Genomic DNA, 21,782 nt, shown 5'->3' with positions numbered 1-21,782 from the left:
CTCTGATACTGCACATGTTATTGATTCAGACCAAAATACATGTTTTTAATGCATCGCTAGAATAGACTATACAGATAATAATGAAAAATACTGAAATTGAATTAAACTAATCCACAATGTGCTGCACTCGACCCAGGTGAGGAAAATGGGTACCGGTAGGAAGTAATTCCTTAAGAAGCTGTGTGCGCTCTGAACGCTTAGCTTAGCCGGGTTATATACATGTAGGAGCGCCTTGAGCACCTAACAAGGTGGATATGTGCGCAATATAAATACCCTGTATTATTATTATTATTATTGAATAAAACCTTAAATTCTACCATCAAGAACACTGAATTTAAGTTTTCTTTGATCTACATATAGACACAAATAGTCTGGTCTATACATTTACATCAATTGATTAATAGCAAACTACAACATTTCCGGCAATGAGCCCCGCTATCACCGATGTTACTTTCTTTTCTGCCATTGAAAAAAAAGAAGAAATTACCAGGGCCTTTTATGTCGCCTTGGAAGTGTTTTATTGGCTAATCTTTCATTTGAAGATATGCTTGCATCCTTGTGTTCATCAACCATTGACATTACAATAATTCACAATAACTTAGTCCTTTTTTATGCCTTTTATATATTTTTTCTTGTACTGTAATGTTATGAAATATAGTCCACTAATTATTTGTTATCTGATCTTTGTGTAGTCAAAATAGAAATTATTTTTTCATTTTATTTGTTGTTTATTTTTTAAGTGTACAGTATGTAGATTTATGTCAAGTATTATGCTCCAGGACAGGGTCAGAATACATGTATTTTATTAATTTGTATTTCCTGTCCCCATGTACTTTGTATACTTGTACCAATACGTAACAAATCCAAATGAGGTAACCAATTTAACGCAATCCTTCTTTCTTTTAGGTACCATTGTTTACATTTTGTAAGATTGTAATGTTGCCATTAAATTTTCACTTTTTCCTCTGTTCAATGAACTCTCTAGATTGGATGACCTTAATGGAATCAATATTGCCAGATTAGTCGTTCCTGATGTCATCCTCTTGGTGGTATCTGTGATGGTATTTCTCTCCTGCAAATACATCCTCACCCCACCCCAGACAACTCAATCTGAGTCCTCTGAACATGGCGAATCACTCTCCCCAGTCATGGAACGGCGTCCTCGACGAACGTCGGTTGTTGTTGAGGGACTACGGTCCTGCAACATCATGATCTTCTGTGCACTTTCTGGAATCATCCTTCCTTCGGCCATCTCTGCAGTGTACTTTGTGAGTTTCTTGGTGGTGGTGACCTGGTGGTCTTTCTATCAGAGTTGGGGAAGAGTCTTCAAGTCGATTGAACTCCTGTGGCTCATCTACAGTGGTGCCCATGTCATCATCCTCTATATAGTCCAGTTCCAATTTTTCCAGGAGTTGGTACCATACGATTCTGACGAAGGGTAAGATTGATGCTCTTGCATAAATTCATTCAGATTTAACCTGTGCCGTGTTGTGAATTGTGTTTGTAATGCATTCAGATGAATGAAAACTGTACTAACATTGATTTTTGTCTCGCCCACCAGAGGTGAAGGCGAGACTTAGGGATCCAAATGTCGTCTGTTGTCCGTCTGTCATCTTTCCGTCACAAACCTTATGATACATAACTCTACAACCGTATATCGCTTTTCAACCAAACTTGGATGGTAGATGCACTTGGGGGACCTGCATGTTATGCTACAGTCGGAAGTCACATGGTAAGGTCAAAGGTCATTTTCAGGTCAACGTTAAAGTTTACACGCAAGACTCTTATGACACCTAACTCCGTGACCGTAAGTCACTTTTCAACCGAATTTGGATGGTAGATGGACTTGGGGGACCTGCATGTTATGCTTTAGTCGGAGTTTGCATAGTAAGGTCAAAGGTCATTTTGAGGTCAACATTAAAGTTTATGTTCAAGGCTCTTGTGACAAGTGTCATTCCATCCCAGTCATTTCACAATAAAGTTTCGATAAAATTATGTTGCGTGCCCTTGCAAATTACAATATTTCTGGTTATTTTCATAAGTGGGTGAAACACAAAATCGCATTTGCCTTATTAAATTGCCACAAAAGAATTAGACAAATTTATTTTTTGCATAATTTTTGTGCAAACAGATAAGAAATAGTTTCACATGCATGTATCATATTCTGAGTGAACTATTATTAAAACTTCCAGCTATATTGGAAGGAAATTGTGTCTAATTGAAACTTGTCAATGTTTACAGCTGTACCATCTCATAATTGTTTAAATTAAAGCTATACATGCACATTTATAATGGTTTAAAGTGATTTATTCTCCCATGTAGAGCTGGTTACATAGTCTGTTTCACCCAAAGGCTCATCAGCCGAGACCGCAATTAACATTGTACATATTAATGTATGGCTATGGTTTATTTTGCACTGTTAATAAGCATGTCATGTCATGGTTTCCTAAAGTAACAGTGAACACATAATTTGTCATTATGGCCCTCTATATATTTTCTTTTCCTTGGAAGGGGTGGAACAAGCTTCTTTGATTCACATCTTATTGAAAATTGAAATATAAAAGAATAGCCGATGACAAAATTGAACTTATGTACTATTTTGTACTCATGAAAAACGAAATTTGTTCAGATGATATTTTAAGATTTGGTTGTACAATTAAAATACAAACTAACACATCATTTGGAAGTTTTGTTAGGCCCCAAATTATTCTGCTTCGTTAGGATCTTTGTTAATGAGAGCAAACAATCCAGAAAAGTTATATTATGTGTTGTAAGGGATCTGTGGAATATTATGCAACACAAATACACTCTTATCTGAATGTTGAAAAGCATAGACTCCTGTAATTCATTTGTTGCAATCAATATAAAATGATATATTTAAGAAAAAGAACCCAACACTTTTTATCTCACTGCTGCCACCATGATGTATCTCATGATTTATGTTCCATAAAGAGCAAGGGAGCTTGGTAGAGTTGTTAAGTCAAGATAATGAGTGATCAGTTGGAAGACATGATGGTATCGGCAGGAATTACTTCTGATCACTTTCTGTATCATAAACTTATACTTATTCTAAGTATTATTTTTCTTCCAATCATATACATGTACATGTAGATGTCCTAGCATTCATTGGTCTTACATGTACATATGGTATCATTGGTTCCATGCAATATGACAAAGGTATTGACACCAATACTCCAGGGATAAAACTATTGTGTTTTCTTTTACTCTTTCTACATCACTTCCTTCCACCCATGTAGACTGAATGTACCAGCATTGGTTGGTCTTACACCCATTATTGATTCCCTGCGTTGTGACCAAGGTGATGATCCAAGAGAGATATCCATTGCTTCTACTGCTGGCTGGACAACCTTGGTCAACCCCTGGATAGTGTTCCTCTTCTACTGGTTCTTAGGACATGAAGTCCAAAGGTGGTTTGCAGGACCGGTAAGTTTATATTCAATTTTTGATTTTTTTTCATACAAATACACCTCTTTACCTATTTGGTTGGTTTGTCATTTTTATTTTACTTGAATAGTATGAAGAAAGAAAAACAAAATATTGTGAAATTTTCCATTTTTAGTTATATATGTCTTAATTTTTTCCCAGTTTTGTCAATGTTGATCATTAAATGAAAGACATTTGTATTTTTATCCCTTATCCCCAATTCAATTGATTGAATGCAAATCAACAAAGATATTGGGCAAAGTGCAATATGGATGTGGATGAATCTTATTAATGCCATAGGACCAAAATAATGTCATTTGGTTTGCTCTAATATTGCTATATAAATATACAGTAGTCTTTACATTTACTTTTAGTAGTGCTTTTCATAATGGCAGAATTTATTTTCAGTCTTACAAGAATGAAAAAAATACAGAAAATGCATGTTTTCATCTCATTTTTTGAAACCGAGAAAACTTGTATCAAAAGATTAAATTTTGCAAGTACTTAGTTTAATAGAAAGCAAAATGAAATTTTAAGTTTAGAATGCATACAATTATTTCTAAAGGATAAGTTTGAGTTTGGAAGCAGTACATTTGAGTACGTACTAGACATTATGTTAGGTGACCTGTAAAACATATCAGTGATTGATTTTCAGGATTTGTAAAAGATCATTGCTCTTCTTGCCAGTGATATTTTGGGTTTCACACCTGTAACTACCATTAAAGTCCAAACATGGCTAGATGATTGCTTTATCATCTGTTAAAGACCCCAAGTTTAATAGATACTGAAATCTTATATGACATTCATTTTTTGTGTAAGATAAGAATTTTTTTAAATAAATGATGATTTTGAGAACATTATGTTGTTCTTAAATGAATTATATTTTTTTTTCAAACACCTTTACACATTTCAACATGACAATATGATATTACAAGTGGAATATTTGAATGACACAGCCACTCCCACTTGGAAAAATTGTATGACTTGTATGCACTTTGGCATGTGCACAAGAATGATTTAATGTGGAAATTATACAATTGTGTATTTGTGAAAGGAGAATGGGAAATCCACATGCATAAACAATAACAAGAGGCTTCCGTTTTGGCACAGAATTGAGTGTGAAAATCCTCATAAGATCTAATGGGTTGATGTACATATATTTTCAAGCATTGAAAATAAATGATACAGCAAACTATAATCAGATTGTAGAAAAGCAAATAAATGTATAATAAAGTCAATTTCTTATTTGTTAGGAAGTAGAATTCAATGGTCTTCCTCCCACATAGTGGAGTTTGGACCCGTACATTGAGCTCTTAAAAAGACTGTACATTTGATGTTAATTCATTTCTAGTTGAGGGATAATCTTTGATGTTGATAATCAGTCACAGACTGGATGTAAAGGCCAGACTAACACGGACATGAAAAGAAGACAACATGATATTGATATGAGTTCATGAACATGTGGCATGTGCATGCCAATGTCAGAATGACCTGTTTAGACAAGACCTCGTACATATAATGCATTTATTGCATCTTGATCATTAATCATTGTAAATGCATAAAAATTGGAGGACATGAGAAGAAAATAGGTTCAATAAGGCATCGGTATGTGCTGTTAATTCGTATTAAAAGCACATCTACATTTCTTAACCAAACTTTTCAGTAAAACTTCCTTATTGTCTGGCTGCTTTAGGCTATGGTCACACCCCCAAAATTAGCGTGCTTGGCGACCGGGCGGCGACTTTTTAGCCAATTTTGCCTGTGCACCGAGCAGCGGTCATCTAGGCACTGGTTTGGGGGCATTGCTCGGTTGCCGCTCAAGATTTAGCCCGGAGTTTCTGGCGGCGCCTGCTCAATTTTCACTCGCCATTCTAAATCCGTTTCGTGCCCGGTTGGTCGCCGTTTGGGCAATGACATAATTGAGCGGTTGCCATATTGCTTGTCATCATTGATTGAAAGTTCATTTATATGCAGACGATACACAATTGTATGTGACCTTTGACCCAAGGGTGAGAGATGATGATGCGGATGTTTTTTCATGTCTGACTACCTGCCTCGCAGAAATCAGGCAAGGGATGGTACTGAATTTCGTCAAGCTGAATGATGACAAGAATGAATATCTAGTCATTTCTTCACCACATATGTGAAACAAGATTGTTCCTCAAAATCTTCAAGTTGGCCGTGTGTCTGTCCCTCCTTCAGAGAATGCTCGTAATCTTGATGTCTCCTTTGAACAGTGTATGAAGATTGAAACCCTTTGTTTCCCACATTTTTTTTCTACTCCGTTTTTCCCCTTTCCGGCCATGGGAATCACATTCTTGCCAGAAATTATAAAGTATACATGGGTGTAAAGAGTATGAGAAGTGTTTTTTTTTAATTACACTGACACAAAATTACGGCTCTTCTGTTCAGAGCGGGTAAACTTATACGTCACTCGATCCCGAAGTCCCCAAATGCTATTTCTTCCACTTTTTAGTAAGCATTTTTTTTTTGGCAAAGTATCTGCTCAAAGGGGGAGCATTGAATTTGTGGCGTGCTGTATGCAAACGTTGGTACGATGAAAATTTATTCTAAATTTATATCGCTGCACATCCATCTCCTGTCCTGTTTTGCACCATTGATTTGAAATTTTGAATATCACAGAAGTTTCTTAATCATACAAAAGGAAGCGCTTAATATTATGAGCAAAATTACACATTTTTTCTTCCAAAATAACTCGTAGAAGTTTTCGTGCTTCGCGTGCATGGGAAAAGAAAAGTCCCTCTTCATGCTTGCATCATCCGGGCATCATCCCTTTCACATTTTGAGCTACATTTTTCTTCGTAGTATTTATAGAAATATCAAAATTAGAGCAGGTTAAAGTTTCAGAGAAATTTCTAAAATTCAGAGCTTCAACGCCATTCGCGGGAAGAAATATTCCCCCCTGCATATACCCTCATTTACTCTGTTTTGCGAGTTAAAGAAATCTCGTCTTAGTCTTAGTTTTCACGCTTTGCGCGGTAAGAGGAATTATTCTGAATTCCTCAATCTTTTCCCATTTTGGGGGCGCTCATCTTTTCTTTTGCAAACAGGTTTTGTTTTTAATCACAGCAAGTCAAATGAATTGAGTTGGAGGGTATTAGAGACGCAAGAGACGTCTTCTTTTGATTCAAATTTGGTGAGATATCAAAAACTTCACGCTCCGCGCAGGAGGGGGCAAACTCCCCCCTAGGGAGTGCGTTTTGCGCGCTCTGTAAGTGTTGGCACGCTTCGCGTGCACTTACCGCCCCTCCAAAATTAAATCCTGGCTACACGGTTGCGCCACTGACCTCCCTCATACATGTAGAACAATGCCGTGTACATGTACATCCTGGCTTGCGCTTGTCTGGTAGTGGTGTCACTCATGTATCCGTCACACACCTATTAAGGACTTGGAGACCGCGTCTTTTCTTCTATTGCTCCATGCCTTTAGAACTCCCTCCCTTTTTCTTTTTGTGAAAATGACAGCATTGAACTCTTCAAATCGTCCCTTAAAACTCATTTATTTCAGCAGATGTGTAGTAATTAGCTTCATTGGATGAGCCTTCGCCTATGAATGTTTTCAACAGAAATATGGCGCAATATAAATGCTGTGGATCATCATATAAGAAATTGAACTCGTTGGATTAAAGGCTGTCAAGCGGTCACTAACCACTTTGAGATTAGTCGATGATCTAAAAAATTCAAGTTCCGCCGGGCAATTACTTAAAGGCCGGTGGCCGGCGGGAGACTCCCGGGAATCGGTGGGTCAGCTGATCACTGCTTGGACGCCAAACAGAAAAGTTCTCCTGATCTGACCAAGATTAGGCCTTGAGTTATGGGTAATCGACAGGGCACTGCTCCGCCACCGATATGCTTTTACAGCCTGCTCGACTTCTACAAGAATTGTTGGCCGATGCCTAAATTCCAGCAGTGCTCGAGCAGGCTGCTAATCAGTCTGTCGCCGCTTTGGGTTGTGACTAAAGCCTTATAATTTTTTTTTTAATTGCACAATGTTAATATAAGGTGGATGTTTTATTTTTGGAAGTCAGAGTAAAGATTTGACATTCATTTTCCTATTTTGGATCTGTTGTATTACCGAATACATATATAATGAATGATATTAAAAGACAACCTTACTACATTGCAGCATGTTTTAACGCCTGAATTGAATCTGAATTGTTAACTTGACCAGAATTCAATGTACATGCACATGTAGGGATATTTTGTACTTAATATTGTGCATCAATTCTTCAATTTGTAATCATATTTTATATCATATTTCATTACAGCCTTTTCAGGTATGTGCCATGTCAAGAACCCTTGCATAGTGTGTAATGTGCATGTAGATGTTTGTATCATATTTCATGTTAATAATTCATTGTGATATCTATTGATGAGCTGTTAAACATCGTATCTCAAATTAAAAAAAGAAAAAATCTTGAAGATACAGCTCAGAAAAAAGAGCTGTATTTAAGATAAAACAAAGTGGCAATCTTTTGCTTAGAAAGAGTTCTCTACAGGATTCAGGAGATTTTTGTTTTTATATACCCTTAAAATTTATTAATTTGTATATACGAGGCTTAACAGCCCACATGCTGTATATATTACATTTATGTTTTGCATCATCCAACTCACCTTTCCCAAAAATGTGATGAAAACAAAATAGATAATACATTGGTAGGCATTTTTCATCCGCTGAATAGAGGGTTGATACAGTATATTCCCATATAGTGCTGTGAGTCTTCATTCCCTTTTATATCTATTATTTGCTAATTTGGCAAGTCACCACAGCAATAAACTCCCCCACATGATATACATAACTGCTATGGTAGTTCAGATCATGTGACTCTTTTTAGTTGGTCATCGTAACAGTCATCTGTGGGTGTTGTCATTGTGTGACCTGCTTGCTTAGATTATGAAAGCATAACAGTGGATAATATAATAGCAAGAAGTCCATTAACTCATTTCATTATGAAACCATAACAGTGGATAATAGCAAGAAGGCCATTAACTCATTTCATTTTTGAAGTCTGTTTGAATGTAGTTTATTTAATGATTGTATTCATTTTCAAGTTTGATTTCATTGTCAAATAAAGAGTTCATTGTATATTGTGTAAAATACATGTTTGTATGAAGGATGCATAGATCTGCTGGGTAAATTTCAATTGAATTGTCAATATTAAATATTTCAGGTCTCCTAGACAAGTAAAGGTAAATGCACATTTTTTTCATATGTGCATTATCCGCATAATAGCAGCATCGGGACCAGATTTTGACTTTATGAAAGCATTTCCAAATAATGCGGATAATTGCCATGGTGCGGTTACAAGTTCACCCTTTTCCAACACAACCGCACCGGAGGGGGCGTGTGCAGTTGTCATGACGATTATCCGCCTATTTCAGGACGGGCGCTCGTAAAAATAGTGCAGATTATTTCGGAGTTTGTGAACGCAATTTTTATTGAATTATCCGCATTACTTTTAGGTGGCTAATTGGAGGATGGGTTTATGAAAGGGGTAATAGCGGTTTCCTCATTTATTGCTTTGGCAATGAGATTGCTCATTTTTCTATATTCAGACATTTAACATTATTACAGAGCTCAGGTCCCACCTTTGTGGTTTGGCCATTATTACCTAATGCAGAGTCCTCATCCCAAATAAGAACAAAAAGAGTGGGGGGGGGTTACTGTATTCATTATATGCCTATTCATATTTGTTTTATATGCTAAATGAAAAAAAGTATTTAAACTATTAGGCCTACTGTGTTCCCTCAATTGGCAATGTGGTGGAAGTTTGTGTTCCCAGGTAGTCAACAATTTTGAAGTGGAACTCGGAACTGGCAGGTGGGGTGGGGGTTCCCCTGGGAGGTTGAGAGTTGAAACAGCAAAGACCGGAAGACAGGACGACCGGAACTCTTGGAAAAATAACGAATTAAAAGCGAGATGATAATAACCACCATGTACCTCAATGTGTGAACTGAGCTCATATTTTTTCCCAAATAATCTAACTTAATACTTCAAGGGGAAGTTCACCCTGACAAAAAGTTTATTTTAAAAATAGCAGAAAAAATAATAAAAAATATTGCCGAAGGTTTGAGAAAAATTCATCAAACAATTAAAAAGTTATTAGAATTTCAATTATTTGATTTGTGACGTCATATGCGAGCAGCATTCCTACATAGCGAATGGTAAAAAATCAATGAAATGCCATTTTCTCAGAAAATTTAAAATGGTTTTCACTGTACCTTTTGTATATCAATAGACAAATCATTTCACACCCGATCATGAATAGAAAACAAAATTAAGTCATCGGGAACCATACAAAATTTGAAATTCATGCATTTTATATTACATAACACATGGGGCAACTGCTCGTTTATGACGTCACAAATCCAAAATTATGAACTCTAATAACTTTCTTACTCTTTAACGGATTTTCCTCAAACCTTCCCCAATATTTTTTACTATTTTTCTGCTAATTTTACAACAAAGTTTTCTTCAGGGTGAACTTCCCCTTTAACATGAATTTCAGCCCCATTGAGCATTGGAAACGACCTTATTTTAGCTTCGATCGCAACATCTTTGTCCAAATTCTTAGTCAAATTTTGCCGGATGAATGTACATGTAGATGGCAGCAACCTGTTTGTTGACATTGTGTTTGCCGTATGTAATCACTTATTTCAGCACATATCAAGAAGAATATACGGCGGACTGCGACCCTAAATCTGAGAAGTAGAACGATGAAATCAAGATCGAAACGAAAATAAAGCTTTTCTTGATGCTCAATGAGGTTGAAACTCAGGTTAAGATTGATACTTGGGAATTGATTCAGACAAAAATTTAGATTAAATTAGTGCGCTGATATTGCATTGTTACTAAAGTGCACTAAAGTTAGGGCCTAGATCCAGTGCTAGCGTGCACCTAGCGAGGCCAGGCTTCTAGGCAGCAGCAGTGCTGTGTGGTGGCTCCGAGTACCAGGCTGATCCAGGACCCGCAACTTTTTTTGGCTAAAATTCAGGTCCGGGTTCAAGCCGGGTTTTCCTTTCAGGCCCCAACATTATTTGAAACTTTAAACTCTATTGTAATGTGTAAATTCATTTTATTTCATTTATTTGAACTAGAGGCTAGAGCAACACTGAATCATTGCACATTTGAAGTTAAAAATGGTTTAAAAAACTCATTGTCATTAATCACATGCTATTGTAATGGATAAGTAAACTGCCATGTACTGTGCCTTTACTTCCTCTTGAACTCTCATAAAGACAAGTTTCTATTCAATTAGTTGATCCCCTGGATAGTACTGTACAGCACAGGAATGACATCATACTCTCATGACAGCCCAAATTCTACAACTCTATCTTGTAATTTTCTATGATGTGTTTCATCTTTTTTATGTCTGTATTCACATATTTATTACTCACATACATATTCATATGTCTGTAAATTATGTGCTTCTATAGAAGTATCATTCTTTTTTATTATTATTTTTCATAGTACTATCAATTGATTAAGATAAGAAAAGACAAAGATGAAATTTTATGCTTTAGGCATTATATTAGTAAAACGCAGCTTGATTGCAAACGTGTGTATATTATTGTGTCAAATCCTTGAAACTTATGTACAGTATGTCCCCATTTTCTGTCTTTGAGTTAAAGGTATTGTTTAACTTTGTGAGCAGCCGATTTAAAAAAATTCTCAAACCAAGATGAAACATGTGTACACGTGCATGTATTAGAACTAATAAACCCTGAAAACAACCATTATTGAGAATGAAAAGCTAAAACTACAAGGCAAACCCCGATTTTGTAAATAGGCGTCTTGTAGACACCTAAATAGTACACATAAGTGTATGGGATGAAATTAAGATGGTGTTTCCGGTCACTTTATATTTCAATTTTTGAAGCACTGAATAATCATTTTCGAACGCAATTTTTTCTGGGCTTCATTTTTGTAACATATCACAGACACAGGTGACAAGTGTGACCTTCTAGCTCAGATTTTTTAAAAGTCAAACCAATGTTAACCAATCACTTTAAAACAAGGGGTGTTGCTGATTTTGTGTCACTGTTATATCCCATGCTTTACATGAAATTGTTGTCATTTTGTATAGTCTGATTGGGAGCAAAGAATCCTATCAGGGAATAGTAAAAGATATGGGGTAAGTATCCAAATCAGCATCCAGAGCCTGTTTATAGAGAGTGTTCAAATACAAAACCCACTTGCTGCATTTCATAACCACCCCCCTTCCCACACACACTCACAAAAGTTTTTGCCTGAACTTAGTTTCCTCTAAAATCTAAAAGAATACAGGAATGCTATAAAAAAGAAACGATAGCATGCAACACATTTTATACAATTTGCTTAAAAATTTTAAATTGTACGCCAGTTTGAGTATGCCAGTTCCCTAATGAAGAATTTTTGTTATCTCCATGTATGCATAGCTGCAAGATATATTCCTTGTATTTTATTATCCAATATACATGTATTTCATATTCATAATCCACTCTTTTATCACATTTTATTGCATTGCACCATCAGATAGACATTTTGAATAAAATGCACTTTAGAGTTTAGACTGTATTGTAATTTTTGGTGACATGTGTGATAAACACTCCACCCCAAAGTGTTTTAAGAGCATCAAGGTAAGAAATAAATCAACCACTGAATTCTGTTTACATGTACATGAAAGTAGTTATTATGGAAGCATGTATTGCCACATCGTATTTTCTATTGAACCAAAACATGTTGTGAAACATAATGATAATTACAATTATTCTTTTTTGGCACTTACATGTAATTGATTCATGTTTTTTCTCAACACAACGAAGCCTTGAAATAAGCGGCCGCTGACCAGGGGTATTTTATTTTGTTTTTATGTGCCTGGTCCACAGTGTTTGAACATGGACCAGGCACAATTTCTCTGGAACCCGGGGCAATTCAAAATGCACACAAACAAGCTTAGTTCACAAGGCAGCACAGCCAATCACCGACCACCAAACCACACCCAATGCAGGCAGTGGCGGTACCAAGGGGTGGGGGCACCTTTCTTTAACAGATCCTTTTTCAAGTCGGTTTGGCCAATATAAAAATTTTAGCTAGCATTTTGCGCTTGATTTTGTGTAACAGGCGAAAAAATGTCTGTACTCCTTTGCCCCTTAAAATGTTCTTTGCCTCCTAAGTTAAAAATCCTGGTGCTGCTACTGAATGCAGGCACTATCACACATGACATAGAAGTCCCAATTTCAACTCTGGAATTCCCTTTGAAAAGTCAAATTTTGCCCTTAAAAATGCAGAATCTGAGCAATATTTCCAGAGTGTGCGGATGCTTAGCTCAGATTTAACAAACGTGGTTGCAAAAAAATGCACTAAATGAAGAAATTTTTGGTTTTGTTTCCGAGTTCGCATTCTTTCTCACAAATTATTAAAACAGTGAAATCTTAACCAAGGTTTATAGTTTTTGAAATGTCAGGATCTAGTTCATGAAACTTGGACCTACATGTAGGAGCATTCAAGTATCCCTAAACATCCTGTGTGAGATTCAGGTCACATGACCTACATCAAAGGTCATTTAGGGTCACCAAACTTTTGTAATGTTGGGGGTATTATGTAGAATTGTCATCTTAAAAAGTTTATAGATCTAGTTCATGAAACTTGGAAATACATGTAAGAGCAACCATGTATCCCTTAATATTCTGTGTTTCAGGTCACATGACCAAGATCAAAGGCCTTTAAGGCACAAGAGATTAAATCCCCCTTGCGTGCGAACGGGTTCTGAATGCACTCTGAACGGGGATTAAAAAAGTAGACAATAGACCCTGTTCGTTCCAATTCATTCACGTTCAGAATTCTACTGAAGGAGTGAACCGAGAAGAGTATTGATTTTCATTGTCTTCTCGCATAAAAGGGGGTGTCACTGAACGGCAAAGCGAACGGTCCGATTATTAATGAATGAATACATGCGAACGTGGGGATTAATTCAAGCCTTGATAGAGATTTCTTACTACAACGCTGAGCATTTCCCGAATAAAAAGGGATGATCAAACTTTGAGCACTTCTTAAGTTGGACGAATAAACACGCATCCTTGTATTTATTCATTCATATTGAAAGTTTATTATCAACCTTCCCCTTTTAAATTTCGGCGGGCGTATTTGTTCATTTATAACCATTTTGACATTCAATACAGATCGTTTGTCGAGAATTTTAAGACATTTCCCGTGTATAAAGGAATGTCCAAACTTTGCGCTTTTTGATTTTGACGGACTATATTTTTTCATTTATATTTAAAGTCAATAAATCATACATTCCTTACAAATCGTCTAACAATAATTTTAAGACATTTCTCGAGTTAGAAGGGATGTCCAAACTTTGCGCTTTTTAATTTTGACGAACGTATTTCATTTAATTAAAAGTTGATAGTCAGACAACTTAACGATGTCGGCGCTATCTCTCCGACATTAGATCAGGCTCGGAGGTCGTCCGCTAGTTTATTCTTGATATTTTTCTTCCCGTGGGTATCATTTATTTCATACCCTGACATCGTTTACGTGATCATAAAATAGGTTCTGACGTCAGACAACTTAACGATGTCGGCGCTATCTCTCCGACATTAGATCAGGCTCGGAGGTCGTCCGCTAGTTTATTCTTGATATTTTTCTTCCCGTGGGTATCATTTATTTCATACCCTGACATCGTTTACGTGATCATAAAATAGGTTCTGACGTCAGACAACTTAACGATGTCGGCGCTATCTCTCCGACATTAGATCAGGCTCGGAGGTCGTCCGCTAGTTTATTCTTGATATTTTTCTTCCCGTGGGTATCATTTATTTCATACCCTGACATCGTTTACGTGATCATAAGATAGGTTTTGACGTCAGACAACTTAACGATGTCAACCCTATCTCTCCGACATTAGATCAGGCGCGGAGGTCGTCCGCTAGTTTTTCAGGGTGTGAAATAAATGATTACCACGGGAAGAAAAATATCAAGGATAAAGTAGCGGACGACCTCCGCGCCTGATCCAATGTCAGAGAGATAGCGCCGACATCGTTAAGTTCTTTGACGTCAGAACCTATTTCATGATCACGTAAACGATGTCCGGGTATGAAATAAATGATATCAAGGATAAACTAGCAGATGACCTCCGTGCCTGATCTAATGTCAGAGAGATATAGCGCCGACATCGTTAAGTTCTTTGACGTCAGAACCTATTTCATGATCACGTAAACGATGTCCGGGTATGAAATAAATGATACCCACAGGAAGAAAAATGTCAAGGATAAACTAGCGGACGACCTCCTTGTCTGATTTCGTAGAGATTTAGCCAACATCGTTAGTTTTCTGACGTCAGAACATATTTAACAATCATGTAAACGATGTCATGGTATGAAATAAAGGATGACCTAGGGAAGAAAAATGTAAAGGATATTATAAGCGGATGACTTCCGCGCTTGACCCGATGTCGAAGAGAAAGCACAGACATCGTTAAGTTCTCTGACGATTAACTTTTAATTAAATGAAATACGTTCGTCAAAATTAAAAAGCGCAATGTTTGAACATCCCTTCTGACTCGAGAAATGTTTTAAAATTATTGTTAGACGATTTGTAACGAATGTCTAATTTATTGACTTTCAATATAAATGAAAAAAATATATATATATCGTCCGTCAAAATTAAAAAGCGCAACGTTTGGACATCCCTTCACACACGGGAAATTTCTTATCATGAACTCAAAACATCTGTAATTGATCACCTTTTAATAAAAATGAAGAAATACGTCCGTCAGAATTAAAATGCGGGAAGTTTTTACTCAGGATATTTCTTAAAATGACCACCAACGATCTGCAATGAATCTCAAATCCATACACCGACAAACTGCTTTTTTTCGTCACATTAATCACTTGGGAAAATCCCCCTGGACCCGGCTGTATCTGTTTCTAGCTGAGCAGAACCATTCTCCGTTCTGAACGGAGTACTTAAGCGCTTTCTATTGACTCCTTTGTTATTAGTAATCCTTGCGTTCGTGGGTATCGTGAACGGAGTACTTCAGCGCTTTCTATTGACTTCTTTGTTTGCAGTAATCCTTGCGTTCAGGTGTATGCAGGGAGCACTACGAATGCGTTCGTTATGGGGATTAGCAAGACAATAGAGCATTCCGAACGTGCGCGAACTTAGGTGATATTAAATCTCTTGTGCCTAAGCTCAATGAACTTTGGCCATGTTGGGGGTATTTGTTGAATTCGCATCGTAACTTAAAAAATTTATGGAACTAGTTCATGAAACAGACATTAGGGTAATTAAGTATGAATGATTGTTGTGCACACATCTTAAGTCACATGATCATGTTCTAAAGTCTTCCAATTGTTAATAGCTGTTTTCAAAGTCAGCACTGCTGCTATATCGAATTTAGCAAGCGAGATTGCCAGATGCATTCCACTTGTTGCATCTATGACAGAATTTTGCTCAGCCTGCTATGCAATAAACAAAATAGGTTAAGTGTTTTCTAAAAATAAATCATGTAAAAATTAATGAAAAGTGATAGAAAACTCACAAATTTACACAGAACTCTTGACAAAAGGAACAGGTTAAGAAATAAAGGTACCAAAGGTATTGTCTTATTTACGTGACCGTATGTGAGAAAGAAATTTTTATTAATAGAATATGTTTAAGACTTTAAATCATGGATGAAAGGCTTGAAAGCATAATTCATTGTTAGTGCTGGTATTAGAGATAGCTGTGGGATTTTCAATGGTAGTATTTACTGCTGTGTGGTTTATTTCAGTGTTATCATCTACCAGTATCTCTCTTATTTTGGATGAAGTTTTATGATAGTAAGGGGTGGCAAAATTGGGTTTTTTTTTTTTGGGGGGGGGGCATAACCAAATAAGAGGCACTTATAATTATGTCAAAATGGGTTTTGTCGTAATAGACATTTTCACCATGGGACTATCATCTACGTGAGTTGTGTGTTTTTGTAGTAATTAAGTTGAACAAAGCCTTTTAGAGGTGATTTCTGATTATATATATATATTAAGTCTTTATTTTTTCCTTGGGAGAGCATAACGAGTGAGCAGTTTGGAAAAATGTTCAAATCTGAAGTTGTACAACTCGCTTTTTGGTCAATTATGGCAGTAATAACTGTTAAGAGGGCATCCTTGGGAGATGTGATCTTGAATCGTGAGCTCAAACTTTTGGACATTTCATGTTATAAGACCATTCCAAGCAGTTTTGGTAATGATGAAAAATATGCATATCGAGTGCTGCAGTCACATTTCCTTAAGGCGGCCATTTTATTCACTTTTATTCAAACCACCTATATGTAACTGTTTTCGACTCACCGTACAGCCACCTAAGAAATGTGACTGGAGCTTAACTAAAGAATTAATGAGAGACCGAGGTAAAATTTTCAATATGCTGACCAGTTCAGTTCACTTCAGTTCATTTATTCATTTCTTAAAAAAAGGCAATGAGTACAGATAATATATATATATATATATATATATATATATACATAGAAAAATATACTTCAAATATATACATCAGTATTTAAAATGTAAACATGCAAAAAACCTATTTGAAATAAATGCAAAGATATTCGTGTATAATTAGGCCTGTGTACGGTAATAATATGAGAAAGGAAAAGGAGGACTTAAAGCCATTTTGTGGCCTTATGAGGTAAAGTCTCCTAAAATAATAAAATGCTAAATTTGGATGCTACTTTGTAGTATATACAATAATCAAAGCATCTATGATAACTTAGGTTACAAAAGTAAATGGATTAATGGATGTACAGTATAAGATAAGCAAAAAAATGTATGACAAATTGTCTATAGCTGCAAAATTAGGAATATTTTGAATAAAAGTATTGTTTTAATTTTCTTTTGAATATGGAAAGAGACTTCAATGTGCAAGCAAATTTTGGAATAGAATTCGAGATTGTTGGGAAGCTGAAATGTATAGCTTTTTGTACATACATGTAGGACTTTCCTACTTTCCATGAATGAAACAAATTACTTATATGTGTAGTGTGGCAATACAGCATTATTGATACAAAACATTTTACTAATCTTATTTGTTAGATATTGTTCCTTCGCCAGAAGGAAGCGATAACAAAGGATTAACAGAGGAATTAGAAGAAGGATCTCCTTCCATGTCAATAGCTCCATGATGTGATCAACTGCACAATTGATTACCGGTACTCGTAAGTGTACATCAGACTGCTAGATGGGTCAATATATGGTTAGACCTGGAACAAATTGCAAGAAAAGGTTTTTCCTTCCGTTTCTGGCAGTATTTGACCTCAGGAATAACATACTAAAAACCTACCAAAATCCACATCTGAGAAAGTAGATATTTTCAGGATGGCATCCAAGATGGCCGCTATTCACTGAAAATGGATATACATGTAACTCACTCATTATCCACCATAGAATCCTATTTGGGTTCATATTCCATGGTCTAGGGGTAGAATAATTTTTTGATACAGGCTCGATTGAATATAAGCACTCCAGGTTAAGGCTCCAGGGAAAATCCAAGATGGCACCCAAAATGGCTGTCATCTGCTAAAAATAAAAACAATCATCCATTCCTTACTTCAGTGGCTTTAATTTGATTTCTATTCAATGGTTTTAAGGGCGAAGTAGTACATTGGGACAAGTTACATGGACAGTCAGTGGTCTGGTGGATCCCAAAATCCAAGATGGCTTCCAAAAATGGAGTTTTAAATGGCTGTTGATACTTAAAATGGACAAAGTTAATTTCATGTCTGCCTGGGAGATATGATGGTTTCAATGGTCAAAATACATTGAGACAAGTTACAAGGACAGCCAGTGGTCCAGTATGTTAAAAAAATCTGAGATGGCTTCCAAAAATGGAGTGTAAAATTGCTGTTGCTACTTAAAAAACAAGTGGAGCACCTCTGGCAGTATCGCTTGCATTACGCGATTCAATATAGTAGCAGTGCTGACTTTGAAAAATATCAAAAAATTATTCACAAAAACACAATTCATATGATAATATACTACGTTCATCGACTTAAGATGATATTTGACCTTGATCATGTGACCTAAAACTTGAGTAAGATGATCAGTGATATTTGATTACCCCAACAAATTGTATCCATAAACTTTCAAAGTTATGATGGCAATTCCATGATTACCCGCAATGTGGCGATTGTTCGTTGACTTTAAATGACTAAAAATCCATGATGGCTTCCAAGAAATTGATTCTGAAATGGCATCTAATACTTAAAGCAGACATAGCTCATTTCGTATCGGCCTGGGAGATGTGATTCGATTTTTAAACCACTGGTTTCACGGGTCAAATGATATATCAAGATAAGGACAGTCAGTGGTCATGTCCAAAAATCCAAGATGGCTTCTAAAAATTTATCTTAAAATGGCTGCTGATACTTAAAGTGGAAAAAGCTCATTTCACATCGACCTGAGAGATATGATTTGGTGTCTTAGCCACTGGTTTGAAGGGTCAGACAATACATTAGGACAAGTTGTAAAGACCGCCAGTGGTCTGGTATGTCCAAAAATCCAATATGGCTTCCAAAAAATTATTTCGAAAATGGCTGCTGATATTTAAAAGTTGCATAGCTCATTTCATATATGCCTGTGATATATGATTTTGGTGTCTAAAACTATGGTTTCAATGGTCAAATTAATATACATTAGGACAAGTTATAATGACTGTCAGTGGTCTAGTATGTCTAAATTCCAAGATGGCTTCCAAAAATGGATTTAAACACTGTTTGATGTTACTCATAACTGGACATTGTTTGTTTAATATCTGTCTGGGGAATATGAGTTTCGTGTCTAAACCATGGTTTAATGGGTCAAGTAATGCACGAGGGCAAGTTACAAGAACAGTCGGTGGCCTAGTATGTTCACAGTTCAAGATGCTTTCCAAAAATGGGGTATAAATTGACTGTTGTTACTTGCAAGTAAACATAGCTCATTAGAAATACACCTTGGAGATATGAGTTTGGTGCCTACACCAGAGTTTAAAGGGTCAAGTTGAAAGGACAGTCAGGTGTCAAGTGTGTCCAAAAATCCAAGATGGCTTAATGACTGCTGTTAAAAGTGAATATAGCACATTAAAAATACACCTGGGGAATATTTCATTGTTGTCTACATAAGGGTTTCAAGGGTCAAAAAATACTTTGGGACTAGTTAGAATGATATGAAGTTATCAATTTTTCCTTATAATCCAAGTTGGCTTTAACCCTTCATACCATAGTGTGGACATCAAAATTATTTCTCACAGATTGATATTGTATGACCTCTGACCATCATTTGTACCGTGTTTACACAGTGACACGGCTCGAGGGTTCGACACGCGAGCCGTGCTCAACACGGCAATTTTATGCTGTGTAAACGCAATCAGTGTGATCCGCGAGCCGTGTCGAACACGGCTTTTTGATCCGCCAAAATCGTAGGTTTCAACCCGTGAGCCGAGTCAGACTCGGCAATTTTTTTTGTGTGTAAACAGAAAGCCGTGTCGAACTCGCTTGACCAGGTCACTGCGCGCTTTCACTTTTGGCATTGTTGTTGTTCGCACGGACAAGATTCGATTCCGGCGGTGAATTTCCCTCGTTTAATTTGCGACGTCATAATTCTTCTTCCGTTCGAGATCCGCGAGCTGTGTTGAACTCGCCTTTTTATATGTACGTATAAACGCGATCTCTGATCCCTTCTTCGCAGTGTTCAACCCGGCTTGCGGATTCAACACCCGAGCCGAGTCAATGTGTAAACACGGTATTAGTGATAGGAGTCATTTTAGATGCCATTTTGAAAACCCTCTTGGATTTTTAGGCAAAGTGGACAATTGCATATAAGTGTAACCAGTCCAAATGTATTATAGTGTGGACACAAAAAAATTCATATCTCCTTGGGGGATTTTGAATTTTTAAATGAACTATTTTTAAGTTATAGCAGTCATTTTAGACTCTGATTTTTGGAAGCCATCTTGGATTTTTCGACATACTGGACTGCTGACTTGAAATGCCCTTGATGCCCTTGCCCTTATGCCCTTTATTACATGGAAGTATGTCTATTTGTAAATAACGGGCCATTTTATACTCCATTTTTTGAAGCCACCATGGACTTTTGGACATACTTGACCACTGACTTTCCTTGTAATTGATACCAATGCATTATTTGGCCCATTTAATCATGGTATAGACACAAAAATCATATTCCCGGATATTGAACAATCTATGTCAGGTTCTTTTTCAAGTAGTAGCAACAATTTCTGACTTCATTTTTGGAAGAATTGCAAAAAAATCTTAAAATGTCGATTCTGGGCAGCTTACTCTACATGCATGTATTTGATCGTAACTGACTGGATAAAAAACAAATGGAAATGAGAGAATTAAACATTTTCTTCTTTATTTGCTTTATATGCTGGGTTGCAAGATATCTATACAGCCTTGATTTTCATAATGGATCATAAAATGCAATTGAGCTTATCAATTTGCCCTGCTCAAATTGAGCTCATCTTATTCAGGAGAGCAATTGACTATTAAGCTCCTCTGATTTTTAAAAATGAAAGACTGTCTAAAAACCGAGAGGTTGGGAGTTCAAGCCCCCAGCTGCATCGGACCAAAAGACATTAAAAGATGGAAGTTGGATGCAAAATGCGAGCGAAATGCGTGCAATGGGCAAAATCATATGGACCTAAATTGCACGATGAATGGATCCAAAATTGCACGGTTAATAACGTCATTGTGAAATGGGCTGAATGATCGACATCAAACAACCAATCAAATGATAAGGATCTATCTAGGTGTCATATAATGTTCAATGTATTGTGTAAGCAGCCATCAGCATGCATACCACAGGTGTGCAGCTACATGTAGTTTAAAAGGTTATGAAATGGATATGTAGAAGGGTATGTTATCTTAAATATCAACAGTGTTAAGCTCTGTCTAGGATGGATCTATTACAACATTGTTTTATCATACACATAATGTAGTAGGAACATTAAAGGCGGATGCCAAATCTTTGCATATGCCAGTTTCATCCAAATCCTTCATAATTTAAAGTGTGTTTTATAGCGTCATTCTCAGGTCATAAGTTGAATGACGGCATTAGAATTACACGTTTGTTTATTTTTATTTGAATGTCAGTTATAATGAAAATGGTATCTTAAATCATGTTGACTCAATAACGGTCAAGGAAATGACTGAGATTACAGTTCAATATATTTTCTTTGGCTTACCAGACTTACAGCCTAAATTCACAAAGGTGATTTTTAAAACCATCGGTTGAACCTATGGTTTATACAAATTTTGTGGATAAAATTATGCTTATGTAAGGCGTATATTGCAAAA

The 21,782-nt window shown here is 36.4% G+C and overlaps 1 protein-coding gene across 8 annotated transcripts in view; it reads left to right on the top strand.

Annotated features, from left to right (window-relative positions):
- The window catches only part of LOC121408143 (piezo-type mechanosensitive ion channel component 2-like), a 188,249-nt gene that overhangs the window by 24,680 nt on the left and 141,787 nt on the right, over positions 1-21,782 (top strand). For 5 of the 8 annotated variants that reach the window (XM_041599473.1, XM_041599474.1, XM_041599477.1 and 2 more), the window contains exons 5-8: positions 986-1,438; positions 3,258-3,444; positions 7,734-7,742; positions 11,553-11,600. In XM_041599473.1, coding sequence (XP_041455407.1) covers positions 986-1,438; positions 3,258-3,444; positions 7,734-7,742; positions 11,553-11,600 — 697 coding nt within the window. The remainder of the gene's footprint in view (positions 1-985; positions 1,439-3,257; positions 3,445-7,733; positions 7,743-11,552; positions 11,601-21,782) is intronic. The other 3 variants (XM_041599472.1, XM_041599475.1, XM_041599476.1) reach the window with 3 other exon arrangements.

The sequence above is a fragment of the Lytechinus variegatus genome, chromosome 2, assembly GCF_018143015.1.
Source record: "Lytechinus variegatus isolate NC3 chromosome 2, Lvar_3.0, whole genome shotgun sequence".
Lineage (NCBI taxonomy): Eukaryota > Metazoa > Echinodermata > Echinoidea > Temnopleuroida > Toxopneustidae > Lytechinus > Lytechinus variegatus.
Note: the sequence above shows the minus strand (reverse complement) of the source record. Positions and strands in the feature narration are given on the sequence as shown.